This window comes from Mustela nigripes, chromosome 2, assembly GCF_022355385.1.
Source record: "Mustela nigripes isolate SB6536 chromosome 2, MUSNIG.SB6536, whole genome shotgun sequence".
NCBI lineage: Eukaryota > Metazoa > Chordata > Mammalia > Carnivora > Mustelidae > Mustela > Mustela nigripes.
Genome location: NC_081558.1, coordinates 46,443,078 through 46,464,001, shown reverse-complemented (window position 1 = coordinate 46,464,001; position 20,924 = coordinate 46,443,078). Strand labels below are relative to the sequence as shown.

General features: G+C 39.2%; 1 protein-coding gene across 2 annotated transcripts in view; it reads left to right on the top strand.

Annotated features, from left to right (window-relative positions):
• The first annotated feature begins 291 nt into the window (after positions 1–291).
• Positions 292–20,924, top strand: part of SUMF1 (sulfatase modifying factor 1) — a 105,082-nt gene continuing 84,449 nt past the window's right edge. For both annotated transcript variants that reach the window (XM_059390200.1, XM_059390199.1), the window contains exons 1-2: positions 292–589; positions 18,549–18,722. In XM_059390200.1, the coding sequence (XP_059246183.1) occupies positions 320–589; positions 18,549–18,722 (444 nt within the window). In that variant the 5' untranslated portion in view covers positions 292–319. The remainder of the gene's footprint in view (positions 590–18,548; positions 18,723–20,924) is intronic.

The window sequence follows — 20,924 nt, the reverse complement described above, 5'->3', positions numbered from 1 at the left end:
TGAGGCTTAATGAGATTTCCAAAATTTAAGTGTTTGCTTAGCATACTGCCTAACATTTACCAAATGCTCAACAAACTCGATTATCGTTTTTCAACCAAGAAATAAAAATAGGGCTCACAACCATCTGGAGGTCCTTGAGTTTTGTAGGGCTCTGTGTTTCAAAGTCAGCAAAGCCAAGGTGAGGTGCTCTAAAGGAGAGGTACGTAGAAAAAATTGGAGAGAGTAACTCCAAAGCCACCTCAAAAATCATCCCAGGGTTGGGCCCTTTAAGGAGGGCGGAGCCACGTGACCTGGCGGGTCACATGGCTCCCGGGACAACATGGCTGCGCCCTCAGTAGGGCCAGCTGGTGGGTGCTACCCCCGGCTCGGTTTCCTTCTATTGCTGCCGCTGCTCTTGCTGCCCCGCGAGGCGGCTGGGGGCGAAGAGGCCAGTACGGGCCCGGGCGCGGCTTCCCTCGCGGGCTCCTGCGGCTGTGGCACTCCCCAGCGGCGCGGGGACCATGGCGCCTCGGCGGCGGCGCACCGATACTCGCGGGAAGCGAACGCCCCCGGCCAGGTCCCGGGAGAGCGGCCGCTCGCGCCCACCAAGGTGCTCTCTTGATTCCGTGAAGGCGGGTGGAGTCCGCGGGGTTCTTGCACAGGGTGGGATGGGCAAGGCAAGCGGTTTGCAGGAACGCAAGTAAAGATTATAACCACACCGCAAATCAGCATGGGCACATGCTGATCCTACTTGACGAAGAGTTCCTCTCCTCTTTTTGCTTCCAAAGTCCGCGGGATGTTGGGGGTCAACTTAATCCTGCACTTTAGGGAATTTGGTTTGAGAACAGTTGACCCTCCTTTTCTTACCTCCAACTCCTTATTTCCTCTTCACTCCACCCTAATTTCCTCCTCACACCACTCTCTTTCTCCTGAGGTTCTCGGGCTTTTAATTTTAGGGCCTACAGATTCCTTAATCTTGGGTTCCTGTGGTTACTGAAGGAATCAGGACAGTGGGTCTCTGTGTCTTTAAAATTCTGGTATTTTAATCGATGGACTCTCCTAGTAGACTTTCTTGAGGGCAAGAACTTGTCCTATTTATCTTGCTATCCTTAGTACTTGAGCACACAGGAAGGACCAAGTCAACTGTAGTTGCTTTATTAGTGCTATTTATCCGTGCCTTTTATAGTGCACGGATGTGTTAACTGTTAGCATACATAAATAATAACATGAGTAATAATGATTACTCCATTCTCTCCAGGTACTTTGCATATTGGTATGGTTGTGGAAAAAATTTAGAGGGACTAGAACCAAGATGTTTGATCCTAAAGTAGTGCTCCATGTATATTGAGTACATTCGTTCCTTGTTTCTTTAATCCCACTTTTCTTTCTTGTGGTTTAATTCTGAACAATATTCAGGGCTTAGGTGAGAGGTCCAGCAGACCATACTAGACTTCTTTCTTTTTCTTTCCCTGAACTATTTCCATATGCCGCCACCACAGAAGCTCTTTGCTCTGACATTGCAGTTACCAAAGATACTTATCTCCAGTTTCTTTACCTAAATAGGGAGTGAGGGTGGTAGGGGTTAGGACTATAACTTTGTGTCTCTAATATAGTGTTAGGGAATTGGTGGCTGGGCTTCTCTGTTTCTCCATTTTGTGTAATTTTGGCCTTTTAAATTTTTCTTGACCCTCAGAGGATGCACTGCATTATTAGTGTTTATCTTTTGTCTGGTGGGAACCCTGGTTATTTTTGTAGTGTATATTGACCGTACATGATTTTAATTCCTTTCTACCTTTTGTGATATTGGATAATTATGTCCTTACTTCAAAAGAAAAAAGCCCTGTGTCTTGTTTAGGTACTTGGTAACTAACAGGGTGGATGTCTTATTGCATTTACACATTGATCTGTATCAAATTTTTCCCTAGAACCTTCTGGCCAGTACAGAACATTCTGCATTTTAAATGCTCTACCTTTTGATTTCAAAATGAGATGATGGTGCCAGTATCTTTTTAATTACATTGATAAGATACACATTTTGTCCATTTCTTCAGAGTGGTTTTGTGTCTAGACTAGGTATTGTATGGGTCATTTTGACCAGTTTTTGCATTTTCTTCCTTTCTCCCACCCCCCTTCCTTCCTTCCTTATATGTTTTTATTTTGTGCTCATTTTCACTTGAATGCACTTTCTATGTTTGGAGGCATCCCATGCTATTAGTAAACTAGCAGTTGCTGAGAGCACAGATCACAAGCCTTCAAGGACTCAACTTAATGACTGAACCCCAAGTAGCTTTGTTGTCAAGACAAAAGACTTCATAAAAGGATTTTCTTGGTTTTAAGTTTTTTGGTTCATGTGTAGATGACTTTGGTCTAATTCTGACATTAGACATTTATTCTGAATTCAGGAAGTTCAATATTACAGGAGAGGTGCATGGTTGTAGTGATAGTGCTTTTTTCCTTAAATCTTAAAAAAATTTTTTTTCTTCTTTTTTTTAAGACTTAATTTTTAGAGGATTTTTAGGTTCACAACGAAATGTAGAGGAAGGTACAGAAATCTCCCATAATACTCCTGTCCCCACACAATGCAGTCTCCACCGTTGTCAATATACTCCACCAGAATAGTACATTTGTTACTGTTGATGAGTCTATATTAATGCATCGTAATTACCAAAGTCCATAGTTTTCCTTAAGTTTCTCTCTTGGTGTACATTCTGTGAGTTTGGACAAGTGTACAATGATGTATAGCCATCCTTATAATACCTTATAATACCTTATAATACCATATAGTATTTTCATTCCCCTAAAAGTCCTTTGTGTCCCTCTCTTCATTCCTCCCCTTGGTCCCCACTAACAATGTCTGATCTGTTTTTTTTTTTTTAAACGTTATTTATGTATTTATTTGACAGACATCACACGTAGGCAGAGAGGCAGGCAGAGAGAGAGGGGGAAGCAGGCTCCCCACTGAGTAGAGAGCCCAATGCAGGATTCGATCCCAGGACCCTGAGATCATGACCCAAGCCGAAGGCAGTGGCTTAACCCACTGAGCCACCCAGGCTTCCCTGTTTTTTTTTTTTTTTTTTTAAATAATTTATTTATTTATTTTGGAGAGAGAGATACATGTGTGATTGCTGGAGGAGGGGCAGGCTCCCTGTTCAGCATGGTGCCTGAAGCATGGCTGCTCTCACAACCCTGAGATCATGACCTGAGTGGAAATCAAGAGTCAGGTGCTTAACCAACTGAGCCAACCAGGCACCCCTTCTTTCCTTGGTAATATGCACTTAAGATTCTTCCATGGCTTTTAATAGCTTACCTGCTAATTTCTTTTTAGTTCTGAATAATATCCATTGTCTGGATGTGCCACGGTTTATTTATCTGCTCACCTACTGAAGGGTATCCTGCTTGTTTCTAAGTTTTGGCAGATAGGAATAAAGCTGCTGTAATCACCTGTGTGCAGATTTGCATATGGGTATTTGGATAAGTACCAGATATTTTCATAAATACCAAGGGACACAATTGCTGTAACATACGGCAAGAGTATGCTCAGTTTTTTAAGAAACTGCAAAACTGTCTGCAAACTGCAAAACTGTCTTCCAAAGCAGTTTTACCATTTTGCATTCCTACTAGAAATGTATGAGAGTTCCTGTTGCTCCACACCATCACCAGCATTTGCTGTTGTCACTGTTCCAGATTTTGGCCATTCTAAGGTGTGTAGTGGTATCTCACTGTTGTTTTAGTTTGCATTTTTTGCTTGATATACAATGAGCATCTTTGCCATCTGTGTATCTTTGGTGAGGTATCTGTTTAGGTCTTTGGCCCATTTTATTTTATTTTTTATTTTTTAAAGATTTTATTTATTAATTTGTCAGGGATAGAGGAAGAGAGAGTGAGTGAGCACAGGCAGACAGAGAGGCAGGCAGAGGCCGAGCAAGGAGCCCGATGTGGGACTCTATCCCATGACCTGAGCCGAAGGCAGCTGCTTAACCAACTGAGACACCCAGGCGTCCCTCTTTGGCCCATTTCTTACTATTGAATTTCGAGAGTTCTTTGTTTTGGGTAACAGTCCTTTATCAGATGTCTCATCTGCAAAGTTCTCTCAGTCTGACTTGTCTCCTCATTCTCTTGACATTCTCTTTTCATGAGCAGAAATTTTTTATTTTAATTAAACCTTGCTTAGCAATTTCTTTTGTGGTTGTTGCTTTTGATGTTGTTTGTAAAAAGTCATCACCGTACCCCTTGTCATCTGGGTCTCCTCCTATGTTATCTTCTAAGAGTTATACCATTTTGCATTTTATATTTAGGTCTGATCCATTTTGAGTTAATTTTTGTGAAGGGTGGAAGTTCAGTGTCTATTATTATTATTACTATTTTTATATGTGGATATCCATTTTGTTTTGGCATCATTTGTTGAAGAGGCAGTCTTTGTTCCACTCTATTGCCTAAGCACCCTTGTGTTGAAGATCAGTTGATCATATTTATGGAGGTCTTTTTCTGGGCTCTCTGCGCTGTTTCACTGATCTTTTAGTTCTTTCACCAGCACACTGTCTTGATTATGTTAAGTTTACAGTAACTCTTCAAGTTGTAGCATCAGTCCTCTAACATCGTTTTTTTCCCCTCGAGTATTGTCTTGGCCATTCTGGGTCTTTTGCCTATTTATGTATGCATTGAATCAGTTTGTTGATATCCATAAAATAACTTTCTGAGATTTGGATTGGGGTTGTATGAAATCTATTTTTTTTGTTTTCTGTTTATTTAGTTTAGTATAACACATGTTTATTTGGTATACAAATATTATAGCACTGTCCTATGTCTTGGATATAAGGAAGAGAAAAAAAGACATATGCTCTTCCCTCAAGACATTTGCCATCTACCTTCTGGTAGGCGTATGTTCTCTCATGGTATGTGTCTCTCCCCCATCCTTACTCCCTTCCTCTCTCTCCTTCCTATGTCTTCCTCTCTCTCCCCGTCTCCCTTCCCCTCCATGCACAATCACCTATGAGGATCATTTTTCCATAATGATGGTACTACAGGAGGAGTTGAACAAAGCACTTGGAGAGGAAAAAATGATTCATTTGTCCTGTATAAATTAGGAAGTGGTTCAAAGAAAAGGTCACATTAGAGCTAGGGCTTGAAGGAGACATTTTCAGAAGCTAAGGATAGAAGGACAGATTGAAGGACATTCCAAGAATGGGAATAGCATGGGCACAAACAAAGTATTGTACAAGTGCATGATGTGTTCTGGGAAATGTTAGTAATTTAAGGTTTCTGGGGGTGACACTTTTCACACTTTTTAATGTAACACTTTTCAACTGTGAGTCTTTTTTTGTATTTTAATTCATTTAATGAGCACTTGGCAAGATGAGGTACACAAAGAAATAAATAGCATTGGGCTTTACCCTCAAGAATTTACAGTTTCACTGGAAAGTTACAGCAGTAAAAAATGTATGGGAAGCAGTTTAGATGTTTTAAAATTTTACTCAAGTTCCTTCTAGTGTATGTATGTGTGTGTGTGTGTATGTGTGTGCATATATATATATATTTTATATATATATATAAAATTCTCAATGGGAAAAGTATCCTAGCAGTTTCTGCACAGGTTATTTTGTACAAGGTGGCAAAATGTTTTGATTTCCATGAATCTTTGAAAACAGTTGCTTGAAGGACATTTAGAATCATGGGATGATTCAATTGTATGTACCATCTCTGTATGTATGGGTAATTTCAGTCCTAAATTCTTTTTTTTTTTTTTCTTTTTTTTAAAGATTTTATTTATTTGTCAGAGCGAGTGAGCGTGAGCACAGGCAGACAGAGTGGAAGGCAGAGTCAGACGGAGAAGCAGGCTCCCTGCGGAGCAAGGAGCCCAATGTGGGACTCGATCCCAGGACGCTGGGATCATGACCCGAGCCGAAGGCAGCTGCTTAACCAACTGAGCCACCCAGGCGTCCCATCAGTCCTAAATTCTTATCTGAGAATGTTTCAGATTAGGTAATACTTACCCAAGTGTCAAGGCATGACTGAATTGAATGCCATCTCTTCCATGAAACCTTTCCTCGAAGAAGTGGTTTTCCTTGTTTCTAAATTCCCACAACATTTTATTGTTGTCTGAGGGCAACTTGCATGTTTTCTTTCCTGTTATATGTGTAGCTGTTTGATATTCTACATGGGAAGCATTTTTAGACTTTTATAAATCTATATATCCATCCCCTCCCCACACTTGCCCAGTGTCCTACACATTTTAGACATTCTGTAACAATTTCTTGAATGATCTGTTACCTTTTTTTGGTGGATACAATATGAGAAACTGCTGTGGGAACAAAGAATATCCGGTACTTTCTAAAGAAACCTTTGTAAAATTCTTTTGCTGTATCTTATCCTCCTAAGAATCCAGTAAAAGATATTATTCCCCTCTTTACAGGTAAGGCTGCTGAGGCTTAATAGAATCATAAATCCTAGGGCTTGAAGGAACTTTAATGCTGTTCCATCTACAATTAGCATCTGTCTCTGCAGGCCCTAGAATAGGAGAATGGTTTTGATGGGTAAGCCTTGTGCAGACAGCCAAGGCAGCAGTTTATGGACAGATCCAAAGAAGATGATTCTCTTGTTCACCCCACTTTCTTCTGAGCCTTTAATGTATTATCTTAGTTTTAAGAGAGAAAAGAAGGAAAAAGGAGAAGAGCTACACAAAAGTATTTGTGTAAGTTTATTTCATTTTTGTATATAAGACAAGAACATCACAGTAGTGAGTGAAAGAAAACACAAAACTGGCTTAAGCAGAAAAAAACTAGGAGAGGGGACATTTATGGACTCTCAGAGTGGGGAAGTTTGAGAGTAGATACAGCCCCAGATACCACGTTTGAGGGCCTTGGACAGGTCTTCCTCTTTGTCTGTCTCCTAGGTTTTTCTTTCTCCATGTTTGCTCCATTTTCAGGCAGTGTCTCTTTTTACCAAGGAAGTAGCTGGAAGAGAGAGTGTTCCTTTTCTCCAGCTCCAGCCAGAGATTTAAGATTAACTTCAACTGGGTCATGGGCCTATCCCTAATAACATCTCTTTGGTCAAAAGAATGCCACAGTTGGCCATGCCTGAGTCATGGAGGTGGAGTAGAGTCACCAGCTCTACTTGAGCCATGTAGAGAGTTGAACACGTGGTTTTCAAAGGGGTGTCAGTTGTTCTGATAAGAACAGGAAGGAGGAAGGGCTGGGTGGGCACCAGGAATAGATGCCCACTGTACCTGCCTAGAATGTGTAGCCCAAATATCTACCTATCTATTTTCTTTAAAGATTTTTTTCATTTATTTTGGGGGGGGGGTTGGCAAGAGCACTCTCTGTTGGGAGAAGGAGCAGCAGAAGGAAAGAGAATCCCAAGCTGACTCCCTGCTGATCCCATGACCCATGAGATCATGACCTGAGGTGAGCTTACAAGTTGGACGCTTAACCCACTGAGCCACCCAGGTGCCCCCCAAATACGGTTCTAATGGCAATAGAGTCACTTTGACTTACCTATTTTTGACTTGAGTGGCAATGGCACAGACTGGTGTAGCAAAGGGGATTTTAACTTTCAAGAAGGAATGGATTGTTTAACTCGAACTTCAATAAAGACTTGATTCAAGTCGTTCTTATTATTTGGTTCAGAGTCTTGTAGGTGAAACAGTTGATACTCTGGGTTTCACTAGGACAACATTTTATATTTGCAGGACAGAAAACTTCATTTTATTAGTGTAAATTGGAAATTATGATCCACTCAGAACAATGCAAGGTATTTTTATCTATAGCCTCCAGAATGGAAACTTGACTTATTCAGTGTTGGTTATCTCTGAAGGTAAGGAAAGAAGAAGGAAAAAAAAAAGTAGGCCGGGAGTTCACAATGGAAGTTGTGATTGTATTAGCATTGCTGGTACTCACCTTGAGGGAGAAGAGGATGGAAAAAATGAGGCGATTGTAAAACTTCATTAGGCACAATGGGCACAGTTTTCTGTATGTCTTCTCTTTATGCCAAGGACTGAACACCTGTTCTCAGAGTAGGACCTACTTGTCTGCTGCTGGCAAGCTTTTTTTTTTTAGCTTTAAGTCCTTTATGAAACCTTGGATTAGATCATTTTCATAATCATGTTAAAACTACACTTGGAGCTTTTGTCTGAAGTCTTCTATGTTTCTGCTTCTCTGCAGAGCTGCTTAAAATTCTGACTTCTAAGGACTGAGGAACCCTGTGTCTCAGACATTTGGAGGATAATCAGAATAATGTGTGAACCTAGTTCAGTCCTCGCACAGAGTCTTTTAAACAGGTTTCACTACAATGCAAACATGCTGTCCATGTCTGGGACTGTTAGAATAAGAATTTTTGCAATTATGAATAACTCACGTGGCAAATTTCTCATCGTATTAATGATCTCACTCAATCAGTCAATGGTTTTTTTTTTTTTTTAGTGTCTACACTGAACTATGCACCATGCCAAGTCTTAGGAATATAGAAATGAAAACTCTATTTGTGATTCCCAAAGAGCCTAGGATCTAAGGAAGTGAAAACCCATCATTAAAATACGTGTGTGTCATGTTAGGATGGATAGAGGTATTTATTAGAGGAACCCACATGAGGGGCATATGATCCAGCCAGAGGACAGACATGCAGGCAGTAAAGGCCTGGAAGAGGGGATCTTGAATATTGATTATTTACAAAGTGTAGGTGGAACATGTGGTGAGGGAGACGGTGAGAGATTAGGCTTTGGTGGTTAGATATTTTATTTTACCCTGAAAGATGACAAGGATGCCTAAGGAATCTAAGTAAGTAAGTGGTATGATCAGATTGACACTTTATTTTGCTGTTTATTTTTTGGACAGACAGTGTCCTTATATGGTTTAGAAAAAAAATTAGAGAAGGGTGTATAGTGAAAAGTTTTTATTTACCTGATAGCCTTCCTCTCAAATAACCACTACACGAGTTTCCTATATGTCTTCCCAGAGCTCTGTTCTGCAAATAGAAGCAAATACAAAAATAAGTGAATCTGTATTCTTCCTCCACCTCCTTTTCACATAAATGATAGCATGCCTTGCTTACTATGGTACACCTTGCTTTGGTCTTTTTAGCTCTTTGTCTTGGCAATCTCTCTCCATATTAATTTATTACAAGTGTCTTTTTTCTTTTCTTTTAAAAAATATTTTATTTATTTATTTGACAGAGATCACAAGTAGGCAGAGAGACAGGCAGAGACAGAGAGAGAGAGGAGGAAGCAGCCTCCCCGCTGAGCAGAGAGCCCGATGCCGGGCTCAATCCCAAGACCCTGGGACCATGCCCTGAGCCAGAGGCAGAGGCTCGGCTCAGAGGCTCACCCACTGAGCCACCCAGGCGCCCCAACAAGTGTCTTTTTTCTTGTTTTCAATCTCTTTCCTTTCTTAGGGCTGTTTAATCCCCCTCCCCACAATTCATCAAAAAACACACTGGGTTCCACTGCCTTTTAAAACATTCTCTGAAGGGCTTCTGGGTAGCTCAGTTGGTTGGGCCTCTGACTCTTGATTTTAGTTCAGGTCGTGATCTCAAGGTTGTGAGATCAAGCCCCGCTTGGGCTCTGAGCTGGGTGTGGAGCGTGCTTAAAATTCTCTCCCTCTCTTCCTTTACCCCTCCCCACCCATGCTCTCTTTAAAAAAAAAATAAAACATTCTCTGAGATTGGCCACTCCCTCAAATTAGCAGGTAATTTCTCTCCTGTTTCACCAACTACTTCCACTTCCCCCTTCTCACTCCAGCTCTTTGTAGTTTGGTTTCTATCTCAAGAAGTTCAGTGAAATCTATTTGCCTAAGTCACAAATGATCTATTTTAGTTTTATAATCTCTTACTATTTAATGTGTGATGGCAAAGAAGATTTAGCATAATACTGGAAAGAGATTTTCAAGATTTAGATAAATCCAGACATGGAATTGGTCATATCATAAAAGAAGAAGTTTTCCAATCACTGACATTTCTGGTAATGTACACAGGCTCTGTCCCCTGACTTATCTGCTTCTGATGCTAGTTCCCCCTGCTGTGAATTCTGAATGCTGCATCAAATGAAGTGGACTGAAGGCAACTACCATGAATTCCTTCTTGCTAATTTGAGCATATTATGACTTGTTGGAAAGATCTTGAGGGTTTATGGAATTCTGGGAGTCCTGATACTGGTTAGCGACCACAGTGACTGGGGATTATGAAGGGCAGCATTGTTCTAGTAAGAATAGTCTCATCAGACCTTGCCTTGTATTAATACCTTTCCTTTGGTTTGGTAACACTATTTGCAGATCCAGTGTTTTGCCAGATATGGAGATAGTGCACAGCCTGACCCCTTTCCCAGTTTTATTTTTATTTTTTGTTTTGTTTTGTTTTGTTTTCGTCATCTTGGGATTATTCTTGGGAACTGGCTCTTTTTTTTTTGAAAGCTGGTAAATAAGGGGAAAGAGTCAAGAATTTATCTTGCCTTTCCCATGAATATACCACTTAGTAGCTAAATAACTGAGTAGGAGAAGTTTCTCTATAGAAGCATTCAGCAATGAATGAAGATGTGATAGAATTCTAATATCATTTTGCAACCCATGATGAATTGAACTTCGATGGCTGCTAGCATCAGAAGAGAGTAACGCATCAGAAGAGAGTAACCCATACTTTCCATGCTTCTTGATGAGGAAGACCACCCCATCTACAGAGGAGCCTTACTCCCCCCAAACCAAACCTGAATCTGATAAAGCCTCCAGATTCAGCTATCAATTTTCAGGAGGTACAGAGGACAGGGGATAATGATAAACTACATTATAAAGTTGCAGTTAACAAAAATCTTGACTGTGGGATTCTCTCTTGGACAAATGACCCAGTTTCTTCAACAGATAAATTGCAAGGGAAAAAAGAGGTAATGGGGGAACCTATAGATTAAGATTCTTAAATGCCATATTTTACAAAAAAAGAAAAACCATAACTATAATGACATTGGGAGAAGGAAAGGAAATGTGAGTTGGGGGAAATCGGAAGTGGAGATGAAGCATGAGAGGCTGTGGACTCTGAGAAGCAAACAGGGTTTTGAGGAGAGGGGACGGGGGATTAGGTGAACCTGGTGGTAGGTATTATGGAGGGCACGTATTGCATGGAGCACTGGGTGTGGTGCATAAATAATGAATATTGGAACACTGAAAAAATAAAAAATACTATAATGTTTAAGGATGCAGAGTTAAATAAAAGTGCAAATAAAATAAGGTAACAATATATAAAAGTCAGGATAGTACAGTGTAGTTAATAATATTATATATTTGAAAGTTGCTAAAAGAGACCTTAAAAGTTCTTATCACAGCATTGGGGAGGGTATGTGTGGTGGTGAGCGCTTTGTATTGTGTAAGACTGATGAATCATGGACCTGTACCCCTGAAACAAATAATACAATTTATGTTAATAATAAAAAAAGTTCTTATCACAAGAAAACAGTTTAACTGTGGTAGTGAATGTTGACTAGGCTTGTGTTGATCGTTTCATAAAATATATAAATATTGAATTATGTTGTATACCTGGAACTAATATAATGTCTTATAATCCATGGCATCTTAAAAATAAGTTAGAAGTTGGGACAGTGGTTTTTCTCTTTGGTGAGGGGGGAGGATTTGTGTTCAAGATGGGTATAGGAAGGGCTTTTGGAATGACTAACAAGATATTTTCATGGAGGGGGGTTACAAGGATCTTTAGCTTACAGTTTATTAAGCAATCTATTTAACAATTTTTAAAATATGTTATAACTAAAAAAGATTTTAGGTTTTAGATGGTGTGGTAAAGTTGTTTCCATTCTCCTTGTAAAACAAGACCGATAACAAAAACAGCCTTATGCTCTGAATTGTCCAAGCAGTAATCTATAAGATGCACTAAAAACATCACTAGAATAAATTTGAAATATTGTACTGGTTAACTCGGGTCTCCACCTGATTCCTTATAGAACTGACAAAAAGTACACGGTATTTTTTAGAGAAATAAAAAGCCATGCCTTTCTGGAGCTGACCAGTCTTTAAAAAAAATATTTTTTATTAAAAAAATTCTTTTTAATATGTAATTGATCAGTTAAAAAAATTTTTTTTAAAGACTTTATTTATTTCTTTGACACAGAGAGAGGGGAAGTGGCAGGTAGTGGAGAAGCAGGCTCCCTGCTGAGCAAGGAGCCAGATGTGGGACTCAATCCCAGGACTCTGGGATAATGACCTGAACCAAAGGCAGCCGCTTAACCAACTGAGTCACCCAGGTGCCCTACCACTTTTTTTTTTTTTAACCTCTTCCTCTTCCCCACCCCTGCCTGTGGCAACCACCAATCTGTTCTTTGTATCTATGAGCTTGGTTTTTGTCTGTTTAGATTCCACATAGAACAGAGATCTACCGTTGTCTTCTCTGACTTATTCATTAGCATAATGCCCTTAAAGTCCATCCATGTTGTAAATGGCAAGACTTCATTCTTTCTTATGATTGAATGATATATATATATGATGCATATGATTTAAAAGGACATATATTTATACACACATATATACATACTTACATACATACCGCAATTAAAAAAATATTTTATTTATTAGAGGGAGAGAGCATGAGGTGGGGAGGGGTAGAAGGAAAGGGAGAAGCAGATTCCCTGTTGTTCAGGGAGCCCAATACAGGGCTCGATCCCAGGACCCCAGGATCATGACCTGAGCTGAAGGCAGACACTTAACCAGCTGAGCCACCCAGGCGTCCCCATACCACAATTTCTTCATCTGTTCATCCATTCATGGACACTTAGGATGTTTTCATGGCTTGGCTATTGTCAATCGTGCTACATTGAACATTGAGGTGCTAGTGCAAACTAGTGTTTTGTGGGGCGCCTGGGTGGCTCAGTGGGTTAAGCCTCTGCCTTTGGCTTAGGTCATGATCTTAGGGTCCTGGGATCGAGCCCCTGCATCGGGCTGTCTGCTCATCAGGGAGCCTGCTCCCCCCCCACCCCCTCTGCCCGCCTCTCTGCCTACTTGTAATCTCTCTCTCTGTTAAATTAAAAAAAAAAATCTTAAAAAGAAAAAGACTAGTGTTTTGTACTAGTGTTTTTGTACTAGTGTACTAGTGTTTTGTACTAGTATTTTAGTTATCTTTGGGTAAGTACCCAGAAGTGAAATTGCTGAATTATGTGGTAGTTTTTTAAATAATATTTTTTAACTTATTGAGGAGCCTCCATACTGGATTCCATTGTGGTTGCCCTAATTTACATTTCCACTAACAGTACACATGGGTTTCTCTTAACCACATTCTTGCCAACACTTGTTACTTCTTGTTTTATTGATAGTAGCCACTGTAACAGATTTGGGGCATATTGATAATAGCCATTCTGACAGGTGTGAGGTGCTATCTCATTGTGGTTTTGATTTGCATTTCTGTGATAATAATGATGTTGTGCATCCTTCCATGTACCTTTTGACTATCTGTATGTTTTCTTTGGGAAAATGTCTGTTCAGATCTTCTGCCCATTTGTTAATCAGAGTTGTTTTTTGTTTTTTGGTTCTTTTGCTGTTGAGTTCCATGAGTTCTTTATACACTGTGAATATTAACTCCTCATCAGATACATGTTTTGCAAAAAATGTCTACCATTCCTTAGGTTGCCTTTTTATTTTGATGATAGTTTCCTTTGCTGTATAGAAGATTTTTAGTTTGGTATAGCCCCATTTGCTCATTTTTTATTTTATTACTTTTGGTGTTGGGTTCAAAAATATCATCACCAGCGCCTGTGTTAAGGAGCTTACTGCTTATGAAATTTTATGATTTCAGGTCTTATGTTCAAGTCTTTAATCCATTTTTAAAAAATTTCTTTTCAGTGTAACAGAATTCATTGTTTTTGCACCACACCCAGTGCTCCATGCAATTCGTGCCCTCCTCCATACCCACCACCTGGCTCCCCCAACCTCCCACCCCCCGCCCCTTCAAAACCCTCAGATTGTCTTTAATCCATTTTGAGTTAATTTTTTTTTAAGATTTTATTTATTTATTTGACACAGAGAGACACAGTGAGAGAGAGAACACAAGCAGGGGGAGTGGGAGAGGGAGAAGCAAGCTTCTGCTGAGCAGGGAGCCTGATTCGGGGCTTGATCCCAAGACCCTGGGATCATGACCCGAGCCGAAGGCAGAGGCTTTAACCCACTGAGCCACCCAGGTGCCCCAGAGAACCAGTTTCTTAAGATAGGTGTTTGATGCTCTGAATTTCTCTTAGAATTTATTTGCCGCATCCCATAAATTTTGATTTATTTCCATTTTTGTTTGTCTTCATTGTATTAATTTTTTAAATTTCTTCTTTGATTTCTTGATTGATTGGTGGCAAATTGTTTAATTTTCCTCTATCTGTGAATTTTCCTATTTTCTTTGTGGAATTGATTTCTAGTTTCATATCTTTTGTGATTGGAAAAGATGCTTGATATGATTTCAGTCCTCTTAAATTTATTAAGACTTGTTTTGTGGTCTAACATGTGATCTGTCCTGGAGACTGTTCCGTGTGCATTTGAGAAGAATATGTATTTCTTTTGCTTTTGGTTGGGTTGTTCTGTATATGTCTGTTAAGTTCATCTGGTCTAACATGTGTTTAAGGTTGCTCTTTCTTTGTTGATTTTATGTCTGGGTGATCTATCCATTGATGTAAATGGGATATGAAGTCCCCCGTTATTATTGTGTTGCTGTCTGTTTTTCCCTCTAGGGAAATATTGGTTTACTTATTTAGGTGCTCCTATATTGGCTACATAAATTTTTCCAAATGTTAAATCCTTTTGTTGGGTTGGTCCCTTTATCATTATGTAGTTCTCCTTGTTTTTATTGTTGTCTCTATTTAATTTTTTAAATTTTTTCATTTTTTTAAAAGATTTTATTTATTTATTTGACAGACAGAGATCAGAAGTAGGCAGAGAGGCAGGCAGAGAGAGAGAGAGAGAGAGAGAGAGAAGCAGGCTCCCCGCTGAGCAGAGAGCCTGATGTGGTTCTCCATCCCAGGACCTTGAGATCATGACCTGAGCCAAAGGCAGAGGCTTAACCCTCTGAGCCACCCAGGCGCCCCTGTAGTCTCTATTTTAAAGTTGGTTTTGTCTGATATAGTATAGCTACACCAGCTTCCTATTGGTTTTCATTTTCATGGAGTATCTTTCTGCTTCCCTTCACTTTCGGTCTCTGTGTGTCCTTATATTTCAGGTTAGCGTCTAGTAGACTACATAGAGATGGGTCTTGTTTTTAAGCCACTCTATGTCTTTTGATTGGAGAACTTAGTCCATTTACATTTCAAATAATTATTGATAGGTATGTACTTACTGCCATTTTGTTCACTATTTTCTGGCTTTTTTGGTTATGTCTTTCTGTTCATCTTTTATTCTCTTGCTCTCCTTCTTTGTGATTTGATGGCTTTTTTAATTTTTATTTATTTATTTATTTTTAAAGATTTTATTTATTTATTTGACAGTCAGAGATCACAAGTAGGCAGAGAGGCAGGCAGAGAGAGAGGAGGAAGCAGGCTCCCCGCTGAGAAGAGAGCCCGATGCGGGGCTTGATCCCAGGACCCTGGGATCATGACCTGAGCTGAAGGCAGAGGCTTTAAACCACTGAGCCACCCAGGCACCCTGATGGCTTTTTTTTAGTGGTATGCTTATATTCCTTTTCCTTTATCCTTTGTATATTTACTATAGGTTTTCCCTTTGTGGTTACCATGAGGTTTACATATAACATCTTATATCTATACAGCCCACTTTTATGTAGATAATTTAGGTTTGATTGCATTCTAAGGCTTAATATTTTTACTCCCTGCTGCCATGTTTCATGTTTTTGATATTTCTTTATATATCTTTTCATCTAACTCATCCCTTAACTTCTTGTAATGAGTTGTTTTCACTACTTTTGTCTTTGAACCTTCATACTAGCTTTTATAAGTGTTTAATCGACTATGTTTACTCTATATTTATAAATGTCATAAATTTCCTTTTCTTATGGCTGTTTAATTTTCTGTTGTGTGGATAGCCCACAATTTATTTAACCTTTCCACTACTGATGGACATTTAGTTTATTGCCAGTCTTTTTCTGTTAAAAACAAAGCTGTAATAAGTTACATTGGATTCCAAGGGCTGACATTTCAGAAAGTTCTGTAGGTACTCAAATATATGTTGAATGAATGACTGAATAGAAGATAAATGGCTAACAGAGGAGCAAGGAGGGATGTGAAAGGATGAGACTGGAGTCAGGGTGACTGGTTTGAGGCTCTTGCAGGTTTCTGGGAATAGAAGGAGGGGAGGAATCCAGCAAGATGGAGTGACCTCTGTAATGCTGGGATTAGGGAACAGGAGTAGACAAACACGATTTCTTAGAGTAATAGTAATACATTGAACAAATAATAAGACATTACCCATATGTCATAGAAAAAGAGCTCCATTTTCATTGGGAAATAGATGCACAGAATTAAAGACAGTCACTAGTAATGGAAGTCAATGGAAATAGTAGGATTCAGTGATTGTTGATTGCTACTTTCTGTTTCTTTTAATCTTGTTTTTCTAGGTCTTCTGTTGTTATTGATAAGTCACATTCTTTCTTTTTATTCCAACTAGTTTTGTCTCTTTGGCTTTCTTTTTTTCCCTCCTCAATTTGAACCCTTATTTTATAGATTAGAGGCTTCACATTTCTTATGCTGCTGGGAGGTCAATGAATTGTTTTTTCACTCAGCTGATTAGAAAGTAAGATACTGTGTCTACAGATGGTATGATTGTGTTCTTTTTTAAAAAAATTAAGATAGAATGACATAATATAAAATTCAGCCTTATAACTTGAACAACTTAGTGTTTCCCAGCTCATTCACAAGGTGTCACAACCATCATCAGTAATTCCAGAGCATTCCATCACCCGCCCCCAAAACCCTATATCCATTAGCAGTCATTCCTCATTTTTTTTCCCCTCCAACCCCTGGCAACCACTAATCTACTTTATGTCTCCTTGGATTTATCTGTTCTGGGCATTTCATATGAATGGACTCATATAATATGTGGCCTTTTATGAGTAGATTATTTCACTTAGCATAATCTTTTCAAGGTTCATCCATATCGTAATATGTATTGTTAATTCATTCCTTTTTATGGCTGAATAATATTTCATTTAGTGGATATACCACATTTTGTTTATCTGTCATTTGATGGACTTTTGAGTTTCCGCTTTTTGACTATTCTGAATATTACCGCTATGAACATTTGAAGAAGTTTTGTTCATGGATGTTTGTTTTCATTTATCTTGGATATATATATAGGAGTAAAATTGTATCATATAGTGATGCTTTATTTAGATTTTTGAAGAACCAAGAGACTGTTTTCTAAAGCAGCTGCATCGTTTTACATTTTTACCAGCAATGTATGAAGGTTGCAATCCCTTGTCAACACTTGTTATTGTCCATGTTTTGGGTTATAGCCATGCTAGTGGGCATAAAGTAGAATCTCTTTTTAGTTTTTACTTACATTTCCCTAACAAGTCATGATGTTGAGCATAGGCCTACATTTCTTAACTGAATATTTTTGGTGCAATCCTAGGCACTATATTTAGTGCTGGAAATACAGATATGAACAAGGCAATCCAATGGTCTCTTAGAGTTTAGAGTTTATGTGAGACAGTATATAGGAGCAAAGTAATTGCAGTTAGAGTTTTAATAAGGAATCAGTTAAGGACAAGGACATAATAAGAATAAGACATGCTCCCTTATTAAACTTTTTAGATATTCTATTTCAGTGATTTAAGTATTTTCTGTTTTACTGGAGATGCACATTCACTCAGTGGTTTTTAGGAATATTACATATGGCATTTTTGCATTTGATTTTAAAAGTAATTCAATGAGAAATTACAAGAAATGAGATCATATTAAAGGAAAAACATACTCAAATGTATAAAGAATTAGAATATCTCCTTGCCTTTGTACTCGAGCCATCAGCAGCTTGGTGACTGTTGTTCCAGACCTGTTTCCATGGCATGTATCAAGTAGAGTTTGGACTAAAGAACTACTTGCCAAGAGGATTTTAATTTCTTTCTTTTCTTTTTTTTAAGATTTTATTTATTTATTTAATAGAGAGCAGGAGCTAGAGCAAGAGAAAGCACAAGCAAGGGAAGCAGCAAGGGGAGAGGGAGAAGCAGGCTCCTCACTGTGCAGGGAGCCTAATATGGGGCTTGATCTCAGGAGCCCGAGATCTTGACCTGAGCCAAAGGCAGATGCTTAACAGTTTGAGCCACCCAGGAGTGAGCCCGCCCTTCCTTCTTTCCCTCTTTCCTTCCTTCCTTCCTTCCTTTTTAATATTTATTTATCTCTACACACAATGTGGGTCTTGAACTTGTGACCCATAGATCAAGAGTCACATGCTCTTCCAACTGAGCCCACCAGGCATAGCAAGAATTCTCATTTCTTTTTGAGACTAATCCTTCCCTTTCTTGGGTGTGTGGAGTGATTTTACTGGTTGTGCAGTGATTTCTGTGGTGGGTATGTAATAACTTTTGGGTGCTTACTGTGTGCTAGGCACTCTGTCCTTGAAACAGGCCCACTTTGGCTGTGATGGCATGACTCTCCGTCTTCCCTTTCGCTGCAGATGGTCCTCATCCCCGCCGGAGTGTTTACAATGGGCACAGATGATCCTCAGATAAAGCAAGATGGGGAAGCACCTGCCAGGAGAGTTGCTATCGATGCCTTTTACATGGATGCCTATGAAGTCAGTAATGCTGAATTTGAGAAGTTTGTGAACTCAACTGGCTATTTGACAGAGGTAATAGGGTTGGGATGGGAAGGAAGAACTTGTTCTTTTCTAATGTTGATTAACCATTTTTTTTTATTATGTGCCCAGTACCGTGCTCTGCAGCTTATATATATTTCATCCAGTTCTCATAGCAACCCCAGGAGGCCGGTTATTTTTCAGGTAGCAAACTGAGGATTAGAAAAGATACTTGCCCTGAGTTGCCGAGCTGGCTAGTGGTGGAGCTGGGATTCAAGCCTGGCTAGTGAGATGCCAGGGTCTCTTTTCTAACCATTATGCTGTAATATCAATGCTGTAATATACCAGAGAGTGCCACTGTCTTCTTAGGCTTTTTGACATAGCAGATAGGATCTAAAGTAAGGCTACTTTTTCCTCTCTAAAAATTGCACTTTGGTTGTTCAAGAAGCATTACATATTTCCTTAAGCAATAGATAGAAAAGTATAGCTTTTCAAATTTTGTGGTTTTTTTCATTTATTCTTTTGTTTTAGAGAGAGAGAGAGAGAGAGAATGAACGTGTGGTTGGTGGGGGTTGAGAGGGAGAGGGAGCGAGAGAATCTTAAGCAGGTTCCACGCCCAGTGCAGAGCCTGATGTGGGACTTGATCTCATGACTCTGAGATTATGACCTGAGCTGAAATCAAGATTCAGATACCCAATTGACTAAGAGTAGGCACTCCTGTGGTTTTATTTTAATGCCTGACAACTCATAAATGCTCCTGTAGCAATTCCAAGTTATTCTCTTGTCACTGAATCCCAAAGCAAGGTTCTGCAAATGGATGTTTCTTCTTCTTCTTCTTCTTCTTCTTTTTTTTTTTTTTTTGATGTTTCTTCTAAAAGGGAGTAAGAAGAAGGGGGCTTTTTAGTTTATGAAACTTTCTCTAAGTGTCTAAAATACACTGTTTTGGGGGTGCCTGGGTGGCTCAGTCATTGAGCGTCTGCCTTTGGCTTGGGTCATGATCCTGGGGTCCTGGGATCAAGCCCCACATTGGGCTCCCTGCTCAGCTGGAGGCCTACTTCTCCCTCTCCCACTCCCCCTGCTTGTGTTCCTTCTCTTGCTGTATCTCTCTCTGTCAAATAAATAAAATCTTTAAAAAATAAAATAAGAGGGGCGCCTGGGTGGCTCAGTGGGTTAAAGCCTCTGCCTTCGGCTCAGGTCATGATCCCAGGGTCCTGGGATCAAACCCCGCATCGGGCTCTCTGCTCAGTGGGAAGCCTGCTTTCCTTCCTCTCTCTGTGCCTGCCTCTGCCTGCTTGTGATCTCTGTCTGTCAAATAAAATAAATAAAATCTTTAAAATGAAATAAAATAGAGTAAGATAAAATACACTGTTTTGTAGGCTTGTCATTTTCTCTCACCAAAGGACTTTACCTTTGCCTTCAGTTTGTGGAATCCTTGTTTTATTTCCCCCCACCCAGCTCCCAAAGGGACATTTTTTTCCTTTTAAATAAAAAAGTAATTGCTGAAAGCAAAAAATGTGTTCAAATTTGGTTTTGCAGCATCACATTTCTTCGGAATTTCCTAAAATATACAAAGCAGTTTTCTCTTTTGTACCTGTTTATAGTAAGCAGAAGACCCTCTTCTTTTTGTTTCATAGGATCCTTTTAGGTCAGTCTCCTAGGTAGTCTACTTAAGGGAGAAGACAAGCTTCCCTCAGACTAGGGTTCTTCGTAAAGAAGACAGAATAAACAGCATTTAGGGCATTCAGGAATGTGGATGGGGAAGAACGACATCTGGCTTTTTACTATCCTTTCACTCAAGTATGTCATTTCCTTCAGTTATGAGACAGATGACAGTAATAGTAGCAGTATTTATAACTTTGTCACCAGTAGAAATCACAAACATTTTTGTCACATTATTGTTATTGTAGATATCTTGAAATATTGTTTGCATTCATCCTTCCTTTAGAAATGATAATTTTGAGACCTTCCACTAGATCTTATTTAATATATTAATAAAGAGCATGTATATATTGCTATACTATAAATTTATTACTATTTTGAGATAACTGGTTTTCTTCATAAAAGAAAACATTTATTTATGTATTTAAACATTTAAACATTTCATTCTGAGAAGGAGGCCCCGAAGCTTCATCATTCTGCCAGGAGGGTTCAGGGTACGGAAAGTGTTAAGAACTCCTACTTTGGATAAATGTTTCATATTTTTAGTATACTTCATGGTTTTTTTCTATCTCTCCAACTTTATTTTATATTATACTC